Source organism: Peromyscus eremicus, chromosome 13 (genome assembly GCF_949786415.1).
Source record: "Peromyscus eremicus chromosome 13, PerEre_H2_v1, whole genome shotgun sequence".
NCBI lineage: Eukaryota > Metazoa > Chordata > Mammalia > Rodentia > Cricetidae > Peromyscus > Peromyscus eremicus.
Window position 1 is genome coordinate 37,646,490 of NC_081429.1, and position 22,673 is coordinate 37,669,162.

The following is a 22,673-nucleotide window of genomic DNA, read 5'->3' on the forward strand; positions in this document are numbered from 1 at the left end:
TACCCCAGCTGCTTGCTTTAACACTGAGAATGAGGTTTCCTTCTGGATCCCCAAAGGAAGTTCTTTAGGGCGGTGATAAGCATCCTGGAGATGGCGTACATGATCCCCAGATTTACAGTCCCAAAGTGGGTCAGATAGACTGGCAAGCATCTTTTTGAGCTTTTGAGAAATAAGGCTCTTCTTAGGAGGTTTAATTTTTGTACCCAAATGATTCCGTTGTGGAGACATTTCAGTAGTCAGAGGCAGTGGGACTTGAACTTGCATGTGCAGAAGAACTGCCAGGGAGTTTGTTAAAACCCTTCCTTTCCGAATGCCCCTGCAGAGACTCCAGCCTAGCAGATCTCTCTGTGACTCTGTTCTGAAATAGTTCTGCCCGAGCTTTAGAGTAGCCTTGCAAACAGCCGCTCCCTGTACTCAGCCACCAATAACAAGTGGCTGAGGCAGTGAGTGGCCAGCATTTGGGCTTCCCTGGGTGAAGTGGAGAGAGTCAAGCTGGAGAGGGACTGTGTGGGCTGCCAAGCTTCCCGTCCTCATGCCCAGGATCACCTGAAGAGGAGCCTGTCCTCAGGGCTTCCTTCTCTCCACCCTTCTGTTCTCCTGCAGCCCATCTACATAGCTACAAGGAGGCCTTTGAGGAGATGGAGGGGACCTCCCCAAGCAGCCCGCCACCCAGTGGGGGTAAGAGCACCTGCTAAACCTCTCCCCCCCCCTTCTGTTCTCTTCGACATTTCCTCGGGAGTCTGTGTGGTTGTCCCAGGTACGGGGTGGGAAGGGAGAGAGTCAGCGGAGGTGGGAAGGGCTGGAATCGATTGCTTCTCACTCCGCGGCTCACCTGTCTCTACTGCTCTGTGTTCTCTGCTGTCTGCTCTCAACCTAAGGATGAGCCAGGCTCGGACTTAGCATCCAGACTGTTGGACTGCAGGTCCTGGCTCTCCAGGCTCTCTTGAGTCGTTTTATCCCCATGCCACACTAGTAAGAAATCCTCTCCCAATGTGACAGTCGTGACTTTTCCTTCCTCTTGATCCTGATGCCTTGCCTATCTGTATCTGGGCATCTTCATCTCAGGCACCGTGTGTCACTTCTACTAGGAAAGAACTGGGGTGGGTATACCCTCTCTTGTACCATCCTCAGCCTCTAGGAAGGGTTTTTAGTTTACATCCCAGTGTACTCACTGGAGAGGCTGGTACCTGAAGGACAGACAGACAGACAGAAGAACTACATGAGCCCCAGGGTGGTCAGCGTTCCTTTCTGTAGGGGAAGTGCCTTGAGAGGAATTGTACGGAAAGTGATAGGGTCATACCAGGTGATGAGGGACCCAGGGTCCCCGTGAGAGGCCTGGGTGTCAGAGGAAGTAGAGATGGACGATGTGCAGTGCTTAGGCAGACTGGACCTGGCCTGAGCTGCCATTAGTCCCCAAGAAAAGGAAAGCCAGTAGAAAGAGGTGACTGAGCTTAGATGTCCATCTCCTGGGGTATGGCTGTCCTTTACAGGGACAGAATGTGGCCTGCATGTGTGGGCTGCTATCCCAGGCATACGGGAGGTTGAAGCTGTGACTACAGTAGTCCTGGGAGACATGGCTCCTGATGCCCAGTGGACACAGCTTGCCTGTGCGTGCATACACACACACACACACACACACACACACACACACACACACACACGATTTAAAATTCCCCGTGTCAGGACACTAGTGAAATCAAGTGTAATGATTTTTTTACTAAATCCGAAAAAATGTCATTTCAATTCAATGGGGAAGTTAGTATTTCAGTATCAATATTTTATTGAGATATTATGTAATAATAAAAACCGTTATAAGAGTGCTGGGGAGGTGGCTTAGTGGGCAGAGTGCTTGCTATACAACCGTGAAAGCCTGAGGTTTGCTCCTTAGGACCCCCCCCAAAAAAAAGCTAGGAGCACCTATAATCTCAACTCTAGGGTACAGAGACAGGAGGATCCCCAGGAGCTAGCTGGCTAGCCTCACTGAATCCACAGACCCAGCCTCAAAAAATAGGATGGGAAGAGATAAAGGAAGAACTAGATGTCAACCTCTGGCCTCCACATGTGCCTGCTACAGGCATGTGCACACACGTGACTATGCCATCTGTGTGCACACAGAATTTATTTTCCAAGGATACCAGTGAAATTAACGTTAGAGATGTTTTTATATAACTCCAATCTAAAATATTGAGTTAGTGATAATGGTATTTTAAAAATGAGCCGGGTGGTGGTGATGGTGGTGGTGCACGCCTTTAATCCCCAGCACTCGGGAGGCAGAGGCAGAAGGATCTCGGCTCAAGAGCTGGCGTTGTGGCTTCTTGTGACATCTCTAGGCCTTAACCTTTTACCTTTATAACTCCTTCGACTCACCGCTGCGTCCAACAGCCCTGAGGGCTGGGCCTCCCCTGCTGGGAATGGAAGCCACGTTAATTGTGCCAGAATTGGGTTCTGCTGTTTTCTCTCCTCACCGGTGGCCAGTCATGTGTGCCCTGGGGACAGCTATAAGTCAGAAGTTTCATAAATGCCTAAGGCCAGGGAGAGAGGTTGGAAGGCGGAGAAATGTAAGGAATGCTTCTCTCAGGAAGGAGAGGGCGCCTGTCTTCAGAGCCACCCACTCCTTGCCTCTGTATAAGGGCCACATTGCTTGGAAGCCGAAGACCGGGGTGGGGGGGTGAGGGGGTGGGGGGTGGGGACGGGGACGACGGACGGACGACGGACGACGGATGGCCAAGCAAAGCCTCTACTATTTCTGATCTCCTCCTGTCCCTTTCTCCTTGGTCCCCTGCCCCTCAGCTGCACCTGCTGGGCAGTGGATGGTAGCTGAGGATGGGGACTTCTCCCACAAACCCTGCTTGCAGAAAGCAGCTCATTCTTTCGTGGTGATGTCACTCAAACTGGCATTTGGATGACTAAGTGACAGAGAATTGCTTGTGAGCACAAGGCCCCATAACAGTGTGGGGCAGGGAGGTGATGTGGAGAGAACAGGAAAGGCCTTGCACGCCTTAATGTATGTTGCACACATTTGTCCGTTGGGATGCCTAGGGACAGAGAAAAAGGCAGGATCCAGAAGCAGGTCGCATCTGTCTGTACCTGTGATGTCCCCTGGGGCGTGTGTGTGTGTGTGTGTGTGTGTGTGTGTGTGTGTGTGTGTACACAGCTTACCTAGCTCTGCCTGCTGTTCACACTGAAGGATGGTACTTTGTTGTTGCTGTTTGTTACTTAGAATAACAACTGTGGAGCCATGTTGGATGCTGGGCATATGAAGGCCACAGCTCATCTGTTGAGAGCCATGGAGATAGGGCATGTCCTTAGGGTCTGTGTTTTCTCCTGGCTGTCAGGATCCCTGACAGGAGTCCCAGTCCTTATTTCTTTACTTCTCCTCAGAGATGTGCTAGGAACCACGGTAACTGCCACTGAGAGATCTTGTGACTGGGCACGGTACCACCCCTTTTGCTGGGCTCAAAGTCCTTGGCCGATGGGGAAAAAAGCTGGTTAGCCCTTTCTGACCTTGTGTGATATGTGACACTTGTAACCCAGATGGGCCACTCGCGAGGAGCCTCGTTTCACCCGGGAAGCTGTGCTCTTGGGAGAAGAGTGCTAGTTTTTCCTCCCAGAGTACCAAGACTCCGGTACCAAACCTCACTCTGACAAGGCCTCTCTCTCTTGCGATTTTCAAGGGACCATGTGGCCTGGGGCTGCTGAGTGTTAGGGATGGTGAGGTCCCTGCCTGTGATGCTCAGCCCCGCTTTTCAAGATGTGTCTTCTTGAGACTATTTTTGCTTGTCCTACATTTGTGTGCTTGGCTTGCAAGGTCTCGGTCTGTGTGTGTGTGTGTGTGTGTGTGTGTGTGTGTGTGTGTGTGTGTGTGTGAGAGAGAGAGAGAGAGAGAGAGAGAGAGAGAGAGAGAGAGAGAGAAGTAGTAGATGCTGGGGGAGGAGAAAGTGGGGAGATGATATTCTATAGAAAGGCAAAGGCAGCTGAAGACGCATGCTGTATTTAATAAGCCTTCAGAAGGTAAAGGGTAGGAGGAGCCATAGATGTCTCTCAGGGGCTGGGCAGGGTCAGGACAGGGGTGTCAGTCCCTGTCTCTCTTTCAAGCTGAAATGTGAAGCAACACAGAGGCAGGGAAGGGCAGAGGAGCCAGCTCAGCCGGGGGAAGGAGGGGGCTTCAGGGCTGTTTCTGGGGTGCCCAGACCTCACTAGTACGCACCCTTAACCATGACATGTCCTCACTTCCTGTGTCTCTCCATCTTCTTCCCACACAGTGCGCTCTCCTCCAGGTCTGGCCAAGACACCCCTCTCTGCTCTGGGTCTGAAGCCCCACAACCCAGCGGACATCCTGCTGCACCCCACAGGTGGTGAGTGATAGGAAGCAAGGGAGGGAAATGGCTAGGGAGGCCAGGAGAAACTGGTCGCCTGAGCAGGTGTTCTAACTAGAGTACTCACAGAGCAGAGGTTTTGGGGGGCCTTTCCTGGAAACGAGGCCACGACTGTCTACCACACTGAAGTCATGCCTGGGGGTGCCACTCTGCAGGCACTGGGGTGTCCTTTCTGCCTGCCACGACTTTCTGGGCCTTAGGGTTTTGAGACCGGCTTCCAGTTTTGTTGGAGTTGGTCAGCCCTGCTAGAAGCCTAACTCCCTGGCTGTGTCCCTGCGTGTGTGTGTGTGTGTGTGTGTGTGTGTGTGTGTGTGTGTGTGTACACACAGGTGTGTAGTAGGGAAACATGCCTGCTGTTTGGTGACAGCCCCTTACCCCTAACACAGCCCAGTGGCTCTATGCTGAACATCTGGTGACATCAGAGCTTAGGTACTTGGGCAATATTTTTCCCCCGACAAAGCTTTGCCTGAGAAGTGGGTCACTCCCAGCAGCCATGCTCTCTGCCCTCTCCCCGTCAGCCCTGGGTCTTCTCTGCTTATAAAGGTGCCTGCTACCTGAAAGCAGACTCTGCTCATCCCTGTGTTCACATGCCCAGTGTCAGCAGCCTTTGTCCATTTCTCTAAGAATAAGAGCTGGGCTCGGGGGACTTTCTGGGCTGTCACCACGCCAAGGTCACCTGTACTGGCTATGGGGTGGATGACCATGTTTGGGAGAAGGTCACTGTCTGATGTGGATGGTTACCAGATTCATCTTCCTATTTCCTGCCCACTCCCTAGTTTCTTTCTGTGGGCGCGGGGGAGGGTAGGGGGTGGGGGGGGGAGGGGGGTGGACACAGGGGTCCTGGGACTTGGAATAGCAATTTGGAGTCTGCCGAGCTAGAAAGTGACTCTAGTTTTAAAGCTGAGTTGGAGCTCTTGGGGGTCAACTTCTCCTTTTTTCCTTAGTCACCAGAAGACTGATCCAGCCAGGTAAGAGGGTAGCAACATGCATTTGTGAACAGTGCAGACACCAAGACACAGCCTCCACTTAGGATGTACGAGCATGGGCAGATACACCCAGCCATCACGGAGATGAAGGGCCGGAGGCCTTCTCTCACTGGCCAGCATGCTACTACCCGATGCTTGATCCACACAAGCCCTGGCTGCAGAGGCTGGGAGGGACCTGGCTCCTATGGGCTCCACAATGGCCCTGGACTCCAGGGTCCTGTGCAGAGTAGGCGCTCAGCCTCCACTTCCCTTTCTTCAGTAGATTCTTTCTCTAGATGTAATCCTGATAACCTCTCTCTCTCTCTCTCTTTTTCTCCTCTGGGATCTTCCTCTCATCTCTATCATCTGTCCTCCCTATCATCTCCTCCTCCTGTCTCTCTTCTCCTCCCTCAGAGGAAGATGAGGGGGAGCAGGTGACTAAGCCTCCAGAAGGTAAGTGCACTTGGCTCTGCGTGGCTCCCGCTCTCTGGGTCTGGGGATGGCTTTCCACATGGAGCTTGACAAGGCTGGCTGGGGACGGCTCTCTTTTCTCACCTGCTCTCAAGTGACTAGGCACACAGCCTTCCCGTCCCCACCCTCTGACAGTGAGATGCCACTCTGGGCACGGCCTGAATGCTGCTTGGGGAAACTTGTTGCCACTGGGCACCAGTTCAGGCACAGCTAGTATCCAGGCGCCCGCATGGTGCCACCTTGTTGACAAAGATACCCCTTGTGCTACTTCCTCTCCCAGGGGCGCATGCACCCCCTGGCTGGTGGGCAGTGGACACAGAGGCAGACAGGGAGGGCCAGAGAGAGCAGGACTTCTCTTGCTTGGCCACTCAGGTGTTTAAGCCTGTGCAGGCCCTTCGAGAGGCTGCCCTGTGCGTTGAAGGTGTGTAGCTGGCTTCCTCTTGCGGTGGGTGCTGGTGGCACTCACCCGGTGACGATGCCTTCGATAGAACCAGTGTTGGCTTTCTGTACGAGCCGGCTACTTTTTGTATCTCCATGACAGCCACCTGACAAGGGGACCCGACAGACAGCACTTGGAGGAACGGTGTATTTGGGTGCATGGCTGAGGAGGTTTGCGTCTCTTCTGACAGGAATGGCGTGGTAGGGCAGCTTATTCATGGCAGTGAGAGTGTGTGAGGCAGGCCGTCCACATCACTGTAGACTAGGAAGCAGAGAAAGAGATGGGAATCGGGTGGGCAGTCCCTTCAAAGGCCACCCTTCCATGGCTTCCTTCCCCACATCCTACTGGTTCCACAGCCTCCTAAAGTAGTGCCGTCAGCTGAGGACTGAGTGTCCAAACACGAGCCTCTGAGGGGCTTTTCAGGCTCAACCCTAATGGGACACTGTCACTACTTAGAGCCACAGCCATAGAGCCATGGCTTTTGTTTCCTCTCAGCATAAAGGCACGGTGGCAATTGTAGGCTGGCTACGGGCTCACTCCCACAAAAGTGCCTCAGGACACCCGTGCAGAATTCTGAGAAGTACTTGCTTTCCCTTCCAAAAGATAATTTTATTTATAAAGATTTGTTACATTAATTTGTGTGGGGGTGTGCATGCACACGCATGCCGTGGTATATGTGTGGGGGTCAGGGGAATCAGTTTTCTCCTTCTACCATGCCCGAGGGAGGGATCGAACTTAGGAACTCAGGTTGTCAGGCTTGGTGGCAAGCACCTTTACCCACCGATCCATCTCACTGGCCCCTTGAGAAATACTTTCAAGGAGTTCACAGTTGATCTCAGCTTTGAGGCCAGCCTAGCCCTGGGTTTGGAGGAAGCCTGGCATCGTGTCCGGACAAGAAGAGGGGCTGTGATCTGGCAGAAGAAGGTTAGCTCAGGAGGGCAGCAGTTCAACCAAGACTCATGGTGGTCATGGAGTAAGGGATGCTGGCCTGAGTAACTCCCATGTGTCTCCGGGCGTGGGTGTCCTCATCTCCACAGGAGATGTTAGGCAGGTGAGTCCCAAGGTCCCCTCCAGCGGTGCTCCATTAGATGTACCCACTTGGGCCCGTGGTTCTGTGTGGCTGTTTTTATAGGGGCTTAGTTTGGTTTCTTAGGCTCACTTTCCTCTGCGCCCAATGCCTTGGTTTCTGCCCCAGCATGGGTATGGCCCTGCTGACTTTTCATTCCAGGTGTGGTGGTGATGGCCTCCCAGAAGCTGCACTGATTTCTTTGTGGTTTTGGTTAATTATTTTAATTTTTAGGTTTATTTATTTTATGTGTATGAATATTTTTCCCGGTGTGTGTGCACGTGTGTGCCTGGTGCTCGTGGAGTTCAGAAGAGGGTGTGGGATCCCCTGGATCTGGGGTTACTGTTGGTTGGGAGCCACCATGTGTGTGGTGGGAATTGAACCCAGGTCCTCCGCAAGGGCAACAAGTATGCTACAGTGCTGAGCTATCTCTCCAGCCCCTTTGGCTGGTTTCTAACCAGCCTGTGTGGAGGCTGCAGATCCCGGAAGTTGGGGGTCAAGACTGCTCCCTGCCAACCTCATGCAGGGGACAAGCTTTCTCCAGATTGCTTCCCACAGCCTCTGTCAGCGCAGAGGGCTCAGATCCTGAGTGTGGGTGGCTAACTGGGAGTGGGCTGTCACACTCTGGGAGAAAGTCACTGGGTAGGCATCCAGGCTCTGGGAGCTGTGTTCTGTTCTACCGTTCAGAAGAATGGATATTGACAGAGCTGAAGTCAGGCCTCCTAAATGTGCTTCACAAATGACCCTCAGCTTACAAGGCCTTGAGTCTCCTGTGCTTCATCTGTCCCGGTATCAGGGCCGAGGAATTCTGAAGGGAAGGTTTCTTGAGATCCACCCAGCCACTCCTGTACTCTCAGGGATGTGTAACTACGGTCTGGGTTATGGTGGGGGTGAGGGGCCCACCCAGGATCACAGCCAAGAGGCTGCCTGGCCAGACTGCATTTCTGGGCCTCCTGTTTCCTAGTCAAAGGGCCCTGTCTAAGCCCCTCCCTGTTTCCTGGCTTGGTGGCCCGGGCTTCCAGCTTGGGAGTGGGTGGTGAGGGCATTCAGGCTGGGGTGCCGGTTCAGCATTTCTTAACTCAGGCGCCACCTCCTGGGTCAGCCCAGGCCACATTCTTTGTTGACCCTTGGAAGCCTTGCTTGGGTGTTCTTACGGATACTTTGATGGGAAATTCAGAAAAAAAGAGGCTTGTGAGGGCAAATGATCAGCGGCAGAATTCTTCAGCCAGGGAAGGAGGAATTTGAGGGATGTTTGCGCTGTTCGAGCCACTGGGCTAAATATATTTGTGCATTCTTTTCTTCATTGATGCTTCGAGTCAGTCATGATGCTGTGGGCCTGTTATGCAGCAGGCAGCATGCCCTCTCTGGGGAGAATATAGGCTTATGAGATATGTATCTTCAGCTCATGAACATTTTCATGAATAGGAGTAAGAATTATGCGTGGAGCGGGTGGGAGGGAGGGCACACAGCTTTGTGAGACCTTAGGCTAAAGAAGGAACATGTGGGGTGGACATGCATGTGAGGTGACATTAACCAGTGGAACCTGGGTAGAAAATAGAGACGAGGAGAGGGAGATGACGTACATGGGCTCTGGGTTGGATGTTGTAGCTTGTGTGTGTGTGTGTGTGTGTGTGTGTGTGTGTGTGTGTGTGTGTATGTGTGTGTGTGTGTATGTGTGTGTATGTGTGTGTGTATGTGTGTGTGTGTGTGTGTGTGTGTGTGTGTGTGTGTGTGTGTGTGTGAAGGTCAGAGGTTAATATGGGGTGGTTTCCTTTATTGCTCTCCACCTTATTTGGGGGGACAAGGTCTCTTGCTGAACATGGAGCTCATCATTTTGGTTAAGCTGGCTGGTTAAGCTTCAGGGATCCTCCTGTCCATATCCCCCTTCTCCCTCAGTGCTGGGGTTACAGACACGTGCCACTACTCCCAGATTTTATGTGGGGATCCAAACTCAGGCCCTCACCCTTGAGCAGCAAGCACATCACCCCCTAAGCCAGTCTCCCCAGTTCCCAGCTTGTTTATTTCCCCCCTAGAAACTTAAAAACCAGTAAGACATGCGCACAGAGCCGGTGCACGTGTGTCTGTGCGTGTGGTCTGGAGTAAGTTAAAACAGGCAAGAGCCAGGCCACGGGGGGGGCCACTGTCGCATTATTTTTTTTACTAATCCTAAGAGCTGAGTGGAAGCTGGTATGGATTCCATTTTATCAATAAGCGGGGTGAGGGGGGTTGTTAGATGACTTAAGAGGTTCATAGGGATCAGGAGCAGAGTTGAGAATCTGTGTCATTTCAGCATGTGGGGACTGTCCCTTCTGATGTGCACACACAGTACAAGGGACACCTGAACGTCTGAACAGAGAAAGTCCTTTTCTGGGTGGCGGTTGTGGGGGGAGGGAGAGCTTGCCACGGTGGACTTTAGGACGGCTTTCCATGCCAGCTTCTGTTTGTCTCAGGGCTTCCATGAGGACAGATTGGACTCTGGGGACTCGGATGCCTCTGGGATTCTTGGTGATGGTGTTTCGGGGGCATCAAAGCAGGTGACCTGGTACAGAGTTGTCCAGCACCTGCCATCCACCAGGCCCTGTGTTAGGGACTAAGGATGGGTGAGGTACCTGGGGAGAGCAGAGATCTTACCATGACGCAGAGCTGAGCGGAGATATGGAGGGTGCTTGGGGGCTTGGAGGGGGCTACATGTCACCCAGTCCTAGTGCTAGCTCTAGATCTGGTGCTCAAGGAGTTTCCTTACTTTTTTTTTCCTCTACCACCCACGTCTTTAGTAATGTATGTATGTATGTATGTATGTATATGCATGCATGCATGTATGTATTGTGGGCTGGATTGAACCCAGGGCTTTGCACATGTTAGGCAGGTGGCTACACCACAGAAGCCTTCTCCCCACCCCATGTCTTCTTCATCTTACTAGGGTGGGCCATGCTGGCCTCTTCCCTTCAGCCAGAGTGTTTTCTTTCCAGTGAGGCAGTGTACTTGAGAATGTGGGTGAAGAGCTGGTAGTCCCCGGCTGAGGAGTCTCTCTGTGTTCCGTGGCTCTCGGCGGCCAGCAGCCACTTGGAATGGTTTGGGCTCCTGGAATGTTCTCCATGCGGCACCCTCCTTGGCTCCGCTCCTCCTGCCCTCCCCGGCTTGGTGGCCTGTGGGTCGGCTGCTCCCTAGGAGACCAGAAGAGGAGGAGGAGTTGTGACCCCACCCCCACCCCCACCCCAGGAAGGGAGTGTGCAAGGGTAGAGGGAGGTTGAGGTCAAAGGCCAATGTGGACCCAACCAGAATTGCCAAGAACTAAAAGGCCGTGTCTTTCTCACATGCCTCCATCCTGGGCAGGTGAGTTGTTTTCATTCCAGTTAACAGGGAAGTGGAGCGGGCGCTCGGCTGGGACGGAGAGTCACCCCCTAGGTAGATTGGGTGTGGCTCTGTTCTGGCTGGGCTGTGGGCTTTCCTCTTAGCTTTCTGCTGGCAGAATATGGACTTTTTAAAAGGAGAATTTAGCATAGAGCTTACCTAATGTGTCTGTTGAGGTCTCATTCCAGTTGGCAGCTGAAGCGATTGCTGGAAAACCTGGGCAAACAAGTGAGGATGTGAAGCTCTGTGGACCCCCTAGCGGGGGGTGAGAGCTGTCCCTGCCCACTCAGAAGGTTCGAGTACAGCTAGGGATAAATAGAGGATGGGCTATAACTCCATCTTCTCCTTCCCTCCCTCCCTCCCTCCCTCCCTCCCTTCCTCCCTCATTCCCTTTCTCCCTCCCCTGCCAGTAAAGACCCAGTCACTCCAGCCAAAGGCCAAAGCCATCTGGAGTCATAGGGTAAGGGGCCTTGGGGGTAAGTGGGAGTGAAGACAGCGGAGTGCATGTGTTGGTTCTGACTTCTTACACAAGGTGACATCTGGATGGGGCTGGGAGGGAGGGTCACGTGGCTCTGAGTTTGTGAGACAGACACACACAGTCCTCTGGGCCAGGTGCTGTGGCTAGTGCCAGGATCCTTTGTCAGGCAGGTGAAGCCTGTGGGTAGCAGGGCTCTCTGGGTGAGAGAGGGTTGCTGTGTGTCACGGGGAAACATGTAGAGCCGTGCTGAGCACCTAGAAGGGCCTGAGGAATGGTCAGAGGGAGTGGCAGGGGTGGTGAGGGACAGGCCACTGACTTCCCAACTGTGGATGGTCTTATGACCCGTGAGTAACGGTTGGCTGGAAGACAGTCTGCCTGGGTACCCATGACACCACCATACTGGCTGGGCACTTAAACTCTCCAAATCTTACTAACCTCACACGACTCTTGGCTGATTTTGCCACTACAGGTGACCAGGTGGACCTGGCATTCCTCCAGCTCATTTGTTAGTGTCCCCATGAGAATGTGGGTCCCCTGAGGCCAGCCAGAACCTGAGATTGGAGACATGTGCTGTCCACAGCCATTGGCTGCCTTTGCGTCCTGGGCACATTGCTCCCCTTCTCTGGGCTGAGGGGACAGGTTAGATCGGAGTCAGCACACACTGACTGCTGACAGATCCACCTACTGTCTATTTTCCTAAAGAAAATTCTGTTGCAAACAGCTGGGCCTGTTCGTTTAGCTCCTGTTCGCAGCCGCCGTCACCGTGACGGCTGGGTTGAGCGATTGCGACAGAGTCCACCCGACCATCCCACCTAAGTTATTTACAGAGAATCTGACCAGTCCTGCGTCATAGGACCTCATGGCATCTCCACCTCCACGGTGCTGGGGCCTGAGGAGGGCAGAGTCCAAACCTTCTGTCAGGCTGGCCTGGGAATCCTGTGAATTGACGCTGAGCAGCTTGAGGGAGGCTTTGCTAGCCCTCTCCACAAGCTGAGCCCAGCCCGGCGTGTCTGAGCGGCTGCTCCTATAGACCAGGCGCTGGTGTGGATTTGGGGGGCCTCCTATGGTCTCTGGACATCCCAGGTAACTCCCTCCTTCTGAGCCAGGTCTTCCTGCAGTTGAGGAAGCAATTTAGTTCCTTTATCCACTTGTCCCGATGAATCTGGGGAGGGGCTCTCCTCCTCCTCAGGCTATCATGGTCCTGGCCCTCAAGGGCTACAGGGCTTGGCTGTCCTGGACGGGCATCATTTCCCAGGTTGGCTTTGGTGAATTTTCTGGTCATGGGAGCTAGGGATCTATGCTCAGATCTTGGCCCTCTGGGCAGCAACAAAGATGGAGACAGGATCCTAGGTGTTGGCAATGACATACACCCCCTCCATATGATTGTGTCCCAACCTCATCCTTGTTCTAGTTAGTATAGGGCTGGCCTCTGAGGTCACGGGGGCCTGGGTCCAACATGCCCGGTCATTTTACTCTTCAGGCCTCAGGCTTCTCATCTGTCAAATGGCCTTTCTGTTGCTAATGTTACTCTGAACACTAGGTTGGGGATATTGTGTTTGAAACCTCTCTGTACAGGGCCTGGCATGCCGGTTGTATCATAGAGGGCACAGAATGTCTGGCTCCACCCAGGCACAGGGTACTCTGCATCAGTCTTCTAAGGAATGCTGAGTGTGTTATGCAGAAGTAGGTGGGGTGTCTTGCCAGGAAGGGGCTGGTGAGTCTGCAGTGGCTGGCACTGGGTATTGCTTGACGAGCAAGCTGGGTGCTAGCCCGAGATACGGGCAGAGTCACGTGATCTCTTTGGGATTGCTTTAGGAGCCCGGGCATCTGGAGACCCTGGTAGGGCTGGGCAGAAATAAAGCTGCAAGGGGGTGCCAGCCATGGACAGGGATCCAAATCTTTATGGGAAAATGCTGGTGGCCCTTTGCAGAGGCACAACTTGGAGAAGAAAAGGTTTCTAAAAGCCAGTGCTCCTTATAGCTTGTCTCAGACTGGGGAAACAGGAGCCTCAGTAAAGCATGCTTGGGCTCTTGTGGAGGGTTTTCATGCTGCCCCTTTCCCAGGCTGGACCCTGGGGGTGCTGTATTCCCTGGCAGGGTGGGTGAATTCCTACCACACCTGTGTTCATTCTTCATCCCTTTACTTCTTCCAGAGCCCCGGAGCTACGTGGAGTCTGTAGCGAGGACAGCAGTGTCAGGGCCTCGAACTCAGGATGTCGAGCCCAAGAGCCTCAGTGCCCCAGCTGCCCATGCCTATGGACATGAGACACCCCTGAGGAACGGGACCCCGGGTGGCTCCTTTGTCTCCCCTAGCCCCCTTTCCACGAGCAGTCCCATCCTCAGCGCTGACAGGTAAGCTGGGAATGGGGAATGAGAATCTGGGCCTGAGACTGAGGATCTTTGTAGCGAAATCCCTTCTAGATTGCTACACTTTGAAGATACTTTCTCAAGACCTAGGGGGAGCATGTTTCTAGGCATCCAACTTAAGGGAGCCGGGGTGATGAGCAAGGCTCTCAGACTGTGCTCCATTCCACCTGAGCGAAAGAGACCAGTGAGCAGTCCTTCCTGTAGTTAACCTCCCAGCAGTAACCCAATGTACAGGAAGCTCGGGCAGGCCCACCTTATGTCCACTTTCTGCTGCACCAAGAGCTAAGCTTTGCCGTTCCTGCTTCTCAGAAGAGGCAAACGAGACTCAAAGGGGCAGTAGTAGCTGAGTGGTAGCAGAAGCAGGCTTCAACCTATGAGTGTACGTGTCAGGAGGGAGGTCACGTCTTTCTCTCCGTTCCTCAGACCCGACTGATCTGGATAGATAAGAGCACTGGACCAGAAATAGAGCGCTTGGGGCACAAAGCCGGAGTGGTGACTTCTAGCAGGGGTGGTGACTTCTAGCCGGGAAGGTGGAGAGGACGTTGAAGGATGATGGTAGAGCAGGAACCCAGAAGGATGACAGGATATCTTGGGGTGAAGATGTAGGTCAGAGGGACAGAGAACTATGGTGTGTGATGTAGACGCAGGGGCAACTCAGAGTATGCAGCCCACCAGGGAGGGGCATCTTGGTGGATAGACACTACCTGTAGCCGCCTGGGTGAGCCAGACAGGGAGGGAATCCCAGGGCTGGGTAGGAGAGGGCCAACCCTTCAGTAGAGTTCATGCTTGGGGTACCCTAGGGAGCAGCGAGGTGGGTGTTGAGAATGAGACTCAATGTTATGGATGAAAAAACAGCACAGGGACAGAGGTTGAGGTGGGATTGGGCAAGGCCTAGAGACAGAGTTCCAGGCATGGGGCGGGGCGGGTGGGGTGGGGGACGACACAAAGCTAGCATACATAAGCAGGATCTCTCCCCAGCAGGGGAGGCCATGCCCCCTTTCTCTTCTGGAACCCACTTCCCTCTGTGCTGGGATTGCCATGGTCCCAGACTCCCAGCTTCCCTCCTTCCCCGGGATCAGTTTGCTGCTCACACCCACACTGGCCCTGCCCAGGCTGGCGAGAGATGAGCGGAGATGTTCTCCCCGGATCCTCGTTCCGAACCCTCCAGCCAGGCACACTCCCCTACACACACCCAGCCCACCCTTCCTCCCTAGCCCTTTCATGGGTGCCTGTTCCAGGGGTGGCGTGGTGGCAGGGGTCCAGTTTTCTCATTTGCCCTGGCTTCTTGCTTGGACTGCTTCTGCACTCAACTGGCTCTTTCCAGGGTCCCGGAAACTCACTTCTGAAACCCCAGAACTCCACCATAGGACCCTCACACTCCTCGCCACCCTTCACCTCTGCTCAGCACGATGCGGGCTGCCATGGTTCCACTTCATCACAATCTAGTTTGTTTATTCCCTAGTGTCCATCCTGGCCTCTTCCTGCCCCTGCCTCTTGCTGGTCCTAGAGCATGGCCTCCTGTACCTGGGTCCCTGATCTCTGTAAGGATATTTCTTGCCTTGCTACTGCTAAGCATCAGCTGCCTGCCACCTCTCTCTACTGCTTACCCCGGTCCCTGGCAACCTTGTTCTTTCCCATCATATCATACATGGGCAGAGCTTTGGGTCTATAGACCGTGCATACATCACAGGAACCTCATGACCATGCACAGGCAGTTTGTGCCATGAGTGGCCAGATTGGGGGTGCTGAAGGCAGACCTCCAAATGAGCTGAGATCTTCTGATGTGTGGTGACCCCTGTATGTGATTCTGTTTCTTTGCTTTTTTTGGAATCACCTAGGAGTGAAAGCCCAATTTTAGCACTCCGAGAGGATGATAAAACACCTAGGGAAACTGAGTCAAGTTGAGGCCTAGTAGGAATAGAGCCAGGGTGGTTTGACCATCTCTCTAAGTTTCTATGGTGCTAAGGGCTTACACCAAGACAGCTGCCTTGCCTGGTGATTGCTTTGCTATGACTGATGGGTCAAGGAGTCAGCATGGCGTGGTAAAGAAAGTGTGGGTTTTGGAGTCGGATGCAGCTGAGTTGGAGCCTGGCCTTTTAGACCTCTGTGGTACTGAGCTTACTGTTTAAACTCTGACCCTCAGTTTCTTTTTCTGATGGTTCCATTATGTAATGTATAAAAGCCCCGACTTCCTCCGCACTGAGTGGAGCTCTTATGCTCTTAGTGGTTGAAGGATCCTGGCCACTCAGCAAAAGTCCTCTCTTTATTAAATACCATCCACTGACCTTTCTACCTGCCATTTCTCTCTAGCACTTCCGTGGGCAGTTTCCCATCAGGGGGGAGCAGTGACCAGGGCCCCCGGACACCCATCCAGCCCATGCTGGACTCCAGCATCCGCTCAGGCAGCCTGGGGCAGCCGAGTCCTGCAGCATTGAGTTACTGGAGCTCCTCACCGGTCCCGGCTGGTGGCAGCAGCTACAGCAGCCCTGACTATTCCCTTCAGCCACTCAGCTCTTCTCCAGAAAGCCAAGTCCAGCCACAGTTCAGTGCGGCCACCATCCACACGGTGCCTGGGAGCCCTCAGGCACGACACAGGACAGTGGGCACCAACACTCCACCTAGTCCTGGCTTTGGCCGGCGGGCTGTCAACCCCACCATGGCTGCCCCCGGCAGTCCCAGTCTGAGCCACCGGCAGGTGATGGGCCCATCTGGCCCTGGTTTCCATGGCAACGTGGTTTCTGGCCACCCAAGCAGTGCAGCCACCACACCTGGAAGCCCCAGCTTGGGCCGGCACCCAGTAGGAAGCCACCAGGTTCCAGGCCTCCACAGCAGTGTGGCCACAACTCCAGGAAGCCCAAGCCTGGGTCGACACCCTGGGGCCCATCAAGGGAATCTGGCCTCCGGTCTCCATGGCAATGCAGTCATGAGCCCTGGGAGCCCCAGCTTGGGCCGGCACCTGGGTGGATCTGGATCTGTGGTTCCTGGAAGCCCCAGCTTGGACCGGCACGCGGCTTACGGTGGCTACTCTACCCCCGAGGACCGACGGCCAACGCTGTCCCGGCAAAGCAGTGCCTCTGGGTACCAGGCTCCTTCCACACCTTCATTCCCTGTCTCCCCTGCCTACTACCCTGGCCTGAGCAGCCCAGCCACCTCGCCCTCGCCAGACTCAGCAGCCTTCCGCCAAGGGAGCCCCACACCAGCCTTGCCGGAGAAGCGGAGAATGTCCGTGGGAGACCGGGCCGGCAGCCTCCCCAACTATGCTACCATCAATGGGAAAGTGTCCTCCTCACCCATTGCCAATGGGATGTCCAGTCCCGGCGGGAGCAGCACTGTCTCCTTCTCCCACACGCTTCCAGACTTTTCCAAGTACTCGATGCCAGGTGCGTCTCTTCTCTTACATTCCTGCCCGCCCAAGAGTTAGGACATCTGCCCTAGCCATCCCTTGGCAGATGACCTTGGGTGGGTCCCTGACTTCTAGGCCCGAGTTCCTTGCCTGTAGCAGGAGTTGTGTCTTTAAAGCATGTCTGGGATGGGGTTGCTGAAGGCTGAGGAAGGTATGCAAGAATAGGAGGATGAAGTAACAAGCATGAACGGTATTCTGTTCAGATGGCCATCACTGCCATCGCCTCCTGTGGAGCACACGCTGTGGGGTAGCCTGAGCTCAGTACTCACCCATTTAGTCCTCCAGCCCCCCTGGGGAAGCAGGTATTAACTTTGCTTTATATAGGAACACTCTGGGGCTCACAGAGTTTCTGTTGCTTGGCTGGCATTATGTGGTGACTTGGTGACAGAGCCAACTTTCAATCCGGGCCCCCAGAGGAGTGCTCTCGGGGCCGGGGAGGTGGCACAGTGGGCGAAGCACTCGCTGTCCAAACACGAGGACCTGAGTTTGGATCCCGAGAACCTGTTTAAAACTGAATGCTGTCGTGTATGCTTATAACCCTGATACTCCCGTAGTGGGATGGGAGGTGGAAGCAGGAGAGTCCCCAAAAGCTTGCAGGCTGGCTAGCCTGGCCTATGCAACAATGAACCAGAGGCCCTGCCTCAAACAAGGTCCTCTGACCTCCACATGCATGTTGTGGCATGTGCGCGTTCACCCCCCCCACACACACACACCCACACAGGCATGCATGCATGCACGTGCACAGGATCAGAGTGTCTTCAGCATGTATTCATTATTTGAGGGATACTGTGACTTAACTGAACTTTGAGACTCTGCTGTCCTGGATCTCTATGACTTTTGTCAGCCCCACACCTCAGTCAATAGCGGGCCCACTGGGCAGGTTTGGCAGGGTAAAGGCTAGGGGTGAGATGTGTGTTTTGTTTTTTTGGGTTTTCTGTTTGTTTGTTTGTTTTTCGAGACAGGGTTTCTCTGCATAGTTTTGCTGCCTGTCCTGGATCTCACTCTGTAGACCAGGCTGGCCTCGAACTCAAAAAGATCCGCCTGGTTCTGCCTCCCGAGTCCTGGGATTAAAGGTGTGTGCCACGGCTGCCTGGCAGGGGTGAGATGTTTTAGTAGAGCCTAGTTTGAACAGACCTGCTTCCTGCAGGGTGAGTTCTTCACCAAAGTCTCGTCTTGGTGTCTTTGTGACCGTGGAGACAATGTATTCTCCAAACATAAAGTTCAAGGCTTCAGGTGATCCGCACCTTCTCAACCAGACCTTGATCCTGTGTGCAGAGGTCCTGAGGCTACTTGTGTCCAAGGCAGATACAGAAAATTATAAACAGCTTGGGGTGTCCCTGAGGCACCCAGACTCTCTGTGTCCTGTGTCCTTCCCCGGTCCTTCCAAGCCGAGGCACTTAGAGTGACCCTGTACTCCCCTGCTTCCTGCCGCCTACTAGGGACATCTGGTTCCCAACCCCAATCCTTGAAGGATGCGAAGTTTCTAGTAGTTAGGATATTTCCTGTTTCCCACCATCTTGCCTACTTAAAATAGCCTTTGGAGTCAACACAGGAAGGCACACAGGGCTGCAGCCGCTTCTAACAGCTCCTTAGATCAGCCATGGCCGGGCTTCAGAGGGGGGCCAGGCGCCTGCAACAGATGCCTTCTCTAGCTGCCTAGCCTGGGAAAGGAGCTGAATCCCCTCAGGCGGCTGGAGACAGAGTCCAGGTGCCCATGAGAACCAAGGCCCTCAGTTGCAGCTGCAGGGTCCTTCTCTCCTTACTTGGTAGCATCTTCAACACTGTATCCCTGCTTCAGTCTTTCACAAAGGACTGGGGAACTGTGAAAGAGGATCCCTGCCCCCCCTTCTCCCCGCCCCTGCCCCTTTGCAATGTCGGTAGGAAGCAAGGCTAAGTTCTAACACTCCACTGCATGATTCAGTGATTGCAATTCAAAATAATCTGGTAGGTGTTTTATGAAGAACCAAGGTTGAGGACCTTAGAGGCTCAGAGCATAAAGATATAAGGAGCCAGACATGGTGACACTCACCTGTAGTCCCTGCACTGGGAGGAGGAGGCAGGAGCATGGCAAGTTCCAGGGAAATACCACAGTTGGACGCAATCTTGTCCAGTCCCCCTCTACAATGTCGCGTTCTCAGAAAGAGGCTCTGGTCTACAGAGCGACTGACTAGGGATATCATCTGGCTATGTGTGACCCTCTGTAGATGGCCGCTAGAGTAACGGCCATTCCCTGGTCTAGCTGTTGGAGGATGGGAGTGACTTTTGACTGTACTGATGTAGAATGCCACTTTCGGTGTGGGGATTGACGGGATGGGCTACAGGAGAGAGACATAGGTCTTCTTGTCCCCTACTCATGGATATTAGGCTGAACTTAGGACACAGAGTGCAAAGAGAAGGGAGGTGTCAACTTGTAGGGGGGAAGTGGGGAAGAATTAACTCAGAATCTTCTAGGCACAGGGAATGGGGTGGGGAAGGGTTTTCACCAGCTCAGTGGATGCCTTGCCAGGTATGTTAACCACAGAATGGCCAGGCAACAGTGGTGGCTGGCAGGAGGAAGGCTGGGGGAGAAGGCTACTGGGTACCTCTCAGCACGTTTTCTGATGTTTGAGGATCTTGCTTTCTGGTTTATTTCCTGGGACCGACACACACTTTTTAGAATAATAGAAGTAGATTCTGTTTTAGCAAAGGCTAGAGATCAGAATTCAGATGTTGGCAGAGACTCTGACGGACACTTCTGATGATGTAGTTCTGTGTCTTTTGACTTACAGATGTTTCCATATGCACCTGGTACGGTCCCCATGTGTCTGCTGTCTCATCCCTACTTTGAAAGGCACTCATCATATTGGATTAGGTCTCACCCCAGTCTGGCACGCCTTTGTCTAAGTTTGATTACATCCACAAGGACTCTCTTTTCAATAAGGCCACATTTGTAGGTGTGGGGTGTTAGGGTGTTGACATCTTTTGGGGAGCATGCAATTCAACTCTAACACCTTCTCTTCGTCTCCTCCTTTAGACAACAGTCCCGAGACACGGGCTAAAGTGAAGTTTGTCCAGGACACCTCCAAGTATTGGTACAAGCCTGAGATCTCCAGAGAGCAGGGTGAGTAGGGGACAGCCCTGTTGGTTTGGTGGTCCATCAGAAGACACCATGGACTCCCACTCACCATGTCTGCCTTGGGCAAGAACTCATTCTTCCATGCAGTAGGTCTTGGTAGTCACAGAGAGGAGGCTGGGATCAGAGTCAGACAGGAAAAAGCACTTCCCATGGAAAGTGGGGTGGGGCTGTCAGAAGTCGGGCCTTGGACTGGCTTAGCAAAGCCTTGGCTTTCCCAGGCAAAGTAGAAGGCCAGTCAGGGGCAACTGAAACTATGATGTAGAAGATGATGATGATGATGATGATGATTATACAGAAAAAAAAAAAGTTTGGAATATAGGCCTGAAGGTGAGACCCACCTCAGGGTCTCAAGGAAAGTCTGGGGTTATAGAGTGAGGGTCAGCAAGGAGGGCCTACAGGTCCACTCTTTTTTCCTAAATGAAGTTACAGACCCATCACACTTGCTGGTCGTACACTGCCTGCTTCCTGTCATGGGGCTGTACTGAGTAGTGGCTGCAGATGGCATGGCCCCCGACATTGTCTCTCTCTGGTCACCTGCAGAAGACATTTGCCTTGCTTGGTATAGGAGGGTCTTCCGGAGTGCTTGCTTACATCCTGATGTTGAAGAATGTCATCTGGAGAGAGAAGAAAGAGTCCTCCAGGCCCCTGGGACTCAAGCCAAGCCAGTGCCACTGGTTTCTTGATGGCTCTTCTCTTCTGTCTCCTCTCGTTTCAGCCATTGCACTCCTGAAGGATCAGGAGCCAGGGGCCTTCATCATCCGTGACAGCCACTCCTTCCGAGGAGCCTATGGGCTGGCCATGAAGGTGTCCTCGCCTCCTCCAACCATCACTCAGCAGGGCAAGAAAGGTAGTGTCTTCTCCCTGCCGGGCTGGGGCTTCTTGCTTTCTTTAGACCTTTGGGTACCAAACAGGGTCCTAACTCATCAGGGATGGTCCCTGAGAAGCTGGAGGAGAGTGAGTGGAGGTTTGGGGACAGCAGACTGTTGGAACTTGGTGTGTGTGGGGTGTTTCCTGGAGGGATGGGACAGGAGTGTAGCAGGCTTTCTTTGGGGCCAACAACCAGCTCCTAAATAAAGACACAGAGACTTACTATTAGTTATAAATGCTCAGCCTTAGCTTATGCCAGTCCCACTAGTTCTTATAACTTAATTTAACCTGTTTCTCTCCATCTACGTTTTGCCTTGGGGCTTTTTACCTTTCTTTTCTTCTGTATGTCTTACTCCATGTCTGGCTGGCTGGTGGCTGCCTGGCTGGCTGGCCCCGGGCATCTCTTTCTCTTTCTCCCTAGTTCTCTCTTCCTTTTTTCCCTCTTCTCTTTCTCCTCAAGCTTAGATTCCTCCTTCTCTTTATTCTCTCTGCCTGCCAGCCCTACCTATCCTTCTACTGCCTAGCTATTGGCCATTCAGTTTTTTTATTAGACCAACTAGGTGCCTTAGGTAGTAGGCAAGGTAAAACAGCAACATATCTTTACATAATTATACAAATACAGCATAAACAAATGTAACACATCTTTACATAGTTAAACAAATGCAGCATAAACAAATGTAACACATCTTTACATAGTTAAACAAATGCAGCACAAACAAATGTAACACACCTTTACATAGTTAAACAAATGCAGCATAAACAAATGTAACATACCTTTACATAGTTAAACAAATGCAGCATAAACAAATGTAACACATCTTTACATAGTTAAACAAATGCAGCATAAACAAATGTAACACATCTTTACATAATTAAACAAATACAGCATAATCAGATGTAACACATCTTTACATAGCTAAAGCAATATTCCACAACAGAGGAGTGAATGGTGATCCTCATTCCACAGGGCTCTAGCCCCCATGCCTCTGTAACCTTCTCTTCCATCTCATCCTATACACTGTGGAAGTTATGAGACAGTGTGGGAGGTGGTGGGAGGGTGTTATGACAATGAGTGACCAATTCTGTTTCCTCTTCTCTGTTCCAGGAGACATGACCCATGAGCTGGTGAGGCACTTCCTAATAGAGACAGGCCCCAGAGGGGTCAAGCTCAAGGGCTGTCCCAATGAGCCAAACTTTGGTGAGCATCCTGGGTAGTCATTACGATCTCTCTCCTGGTCCTCAGGGGATCTGACCCCAGTTCTTTCTGTCTTACTTCTGCCAGTCCTCCTGGGCATGGCTTTGGCAGAAGGAAGGAAAAGCTGCTGTTTTTATAAAGTTTTATTGAGACCTGGACACACCTCCTAGTGACACACTATGTACTGTGGCTCCTCCTCCACACTGCCAGGTCCCTTTCTGTCTTTGTCTTGCTCGGTTGAGTCGGTACATTCCAATAACAGCGGTAAGAACGGCTGTCCTTCTTGGCCACCTGTTATGGGAAAGTCGCTATCTAGGTGTCATGTCATTCTGGTGTCACAGCAGTCTTGCACGGTAGCTGTCACTTCCCATTTTGCACATGAAGAATGTGTAAGTCCCGCCTAGGTTCTCTAGATAAGCCCCAGAGCTGGGATTTTATGTCACAGTTCTCCTGCACTCTTCTGATGGGGGTTCTGTAACTGGAAGGATTTAGAGGACATAGTTGTTAAGGGAAGCAGTTAGGTCCCCTTGAAATTCCTAGTGTAAGGGCGGGGCAGGTTTTCAGTTCTGTTGGTGGGAGCG

At 52.9% G+C, this 22,673-nt stretch overlaps 1 protein-coding gene across 6 annotated transcripts in view; it reads left to right on the forward strand.

The window, feature by feature from the left end:
- Positions 1-22,673, forward strand: part of Tns1 (tensin 1) — a 174,184-nt gene that overhangs the window by 140,800 nt on the left and 10,711 nt on the right. For 5 of the 6 annotated variants that reach the window (XM_059278370.1, XM_059278366.1, XM_059278367.1 and 2 more), the window contains 7 exons: positions 4,263-4,355; positions 5,321-5,344; positions 13,299-13,497; positions 15,823-16,892; positions 19,929-20,015; positions 20,746-20,877; positions 22,003-22,095. In XM_059278370.1, the coding sequence (XP_059134353.1) occupies positions 4,263-4,355; positions 5,321-5,344; positions 13,299-13,497; positions 15,823-16,892; positions 19,929-20,015; positions 20,746-20,877; positions 22,003-22,095 (1,698 nt within the window). The remainder of the gene's footprint in view (positions 1-4,262; positions 4,356-5,320; positions 5,345-13,298; positions 13,498-15,822; positions 16,893-19,928; positions 20,016-20,745; positions 20,878-22,002; positions 22,096-22,673) is intronic. The other variant, XM_059278369.1, reaches the window with a different exon arrangement.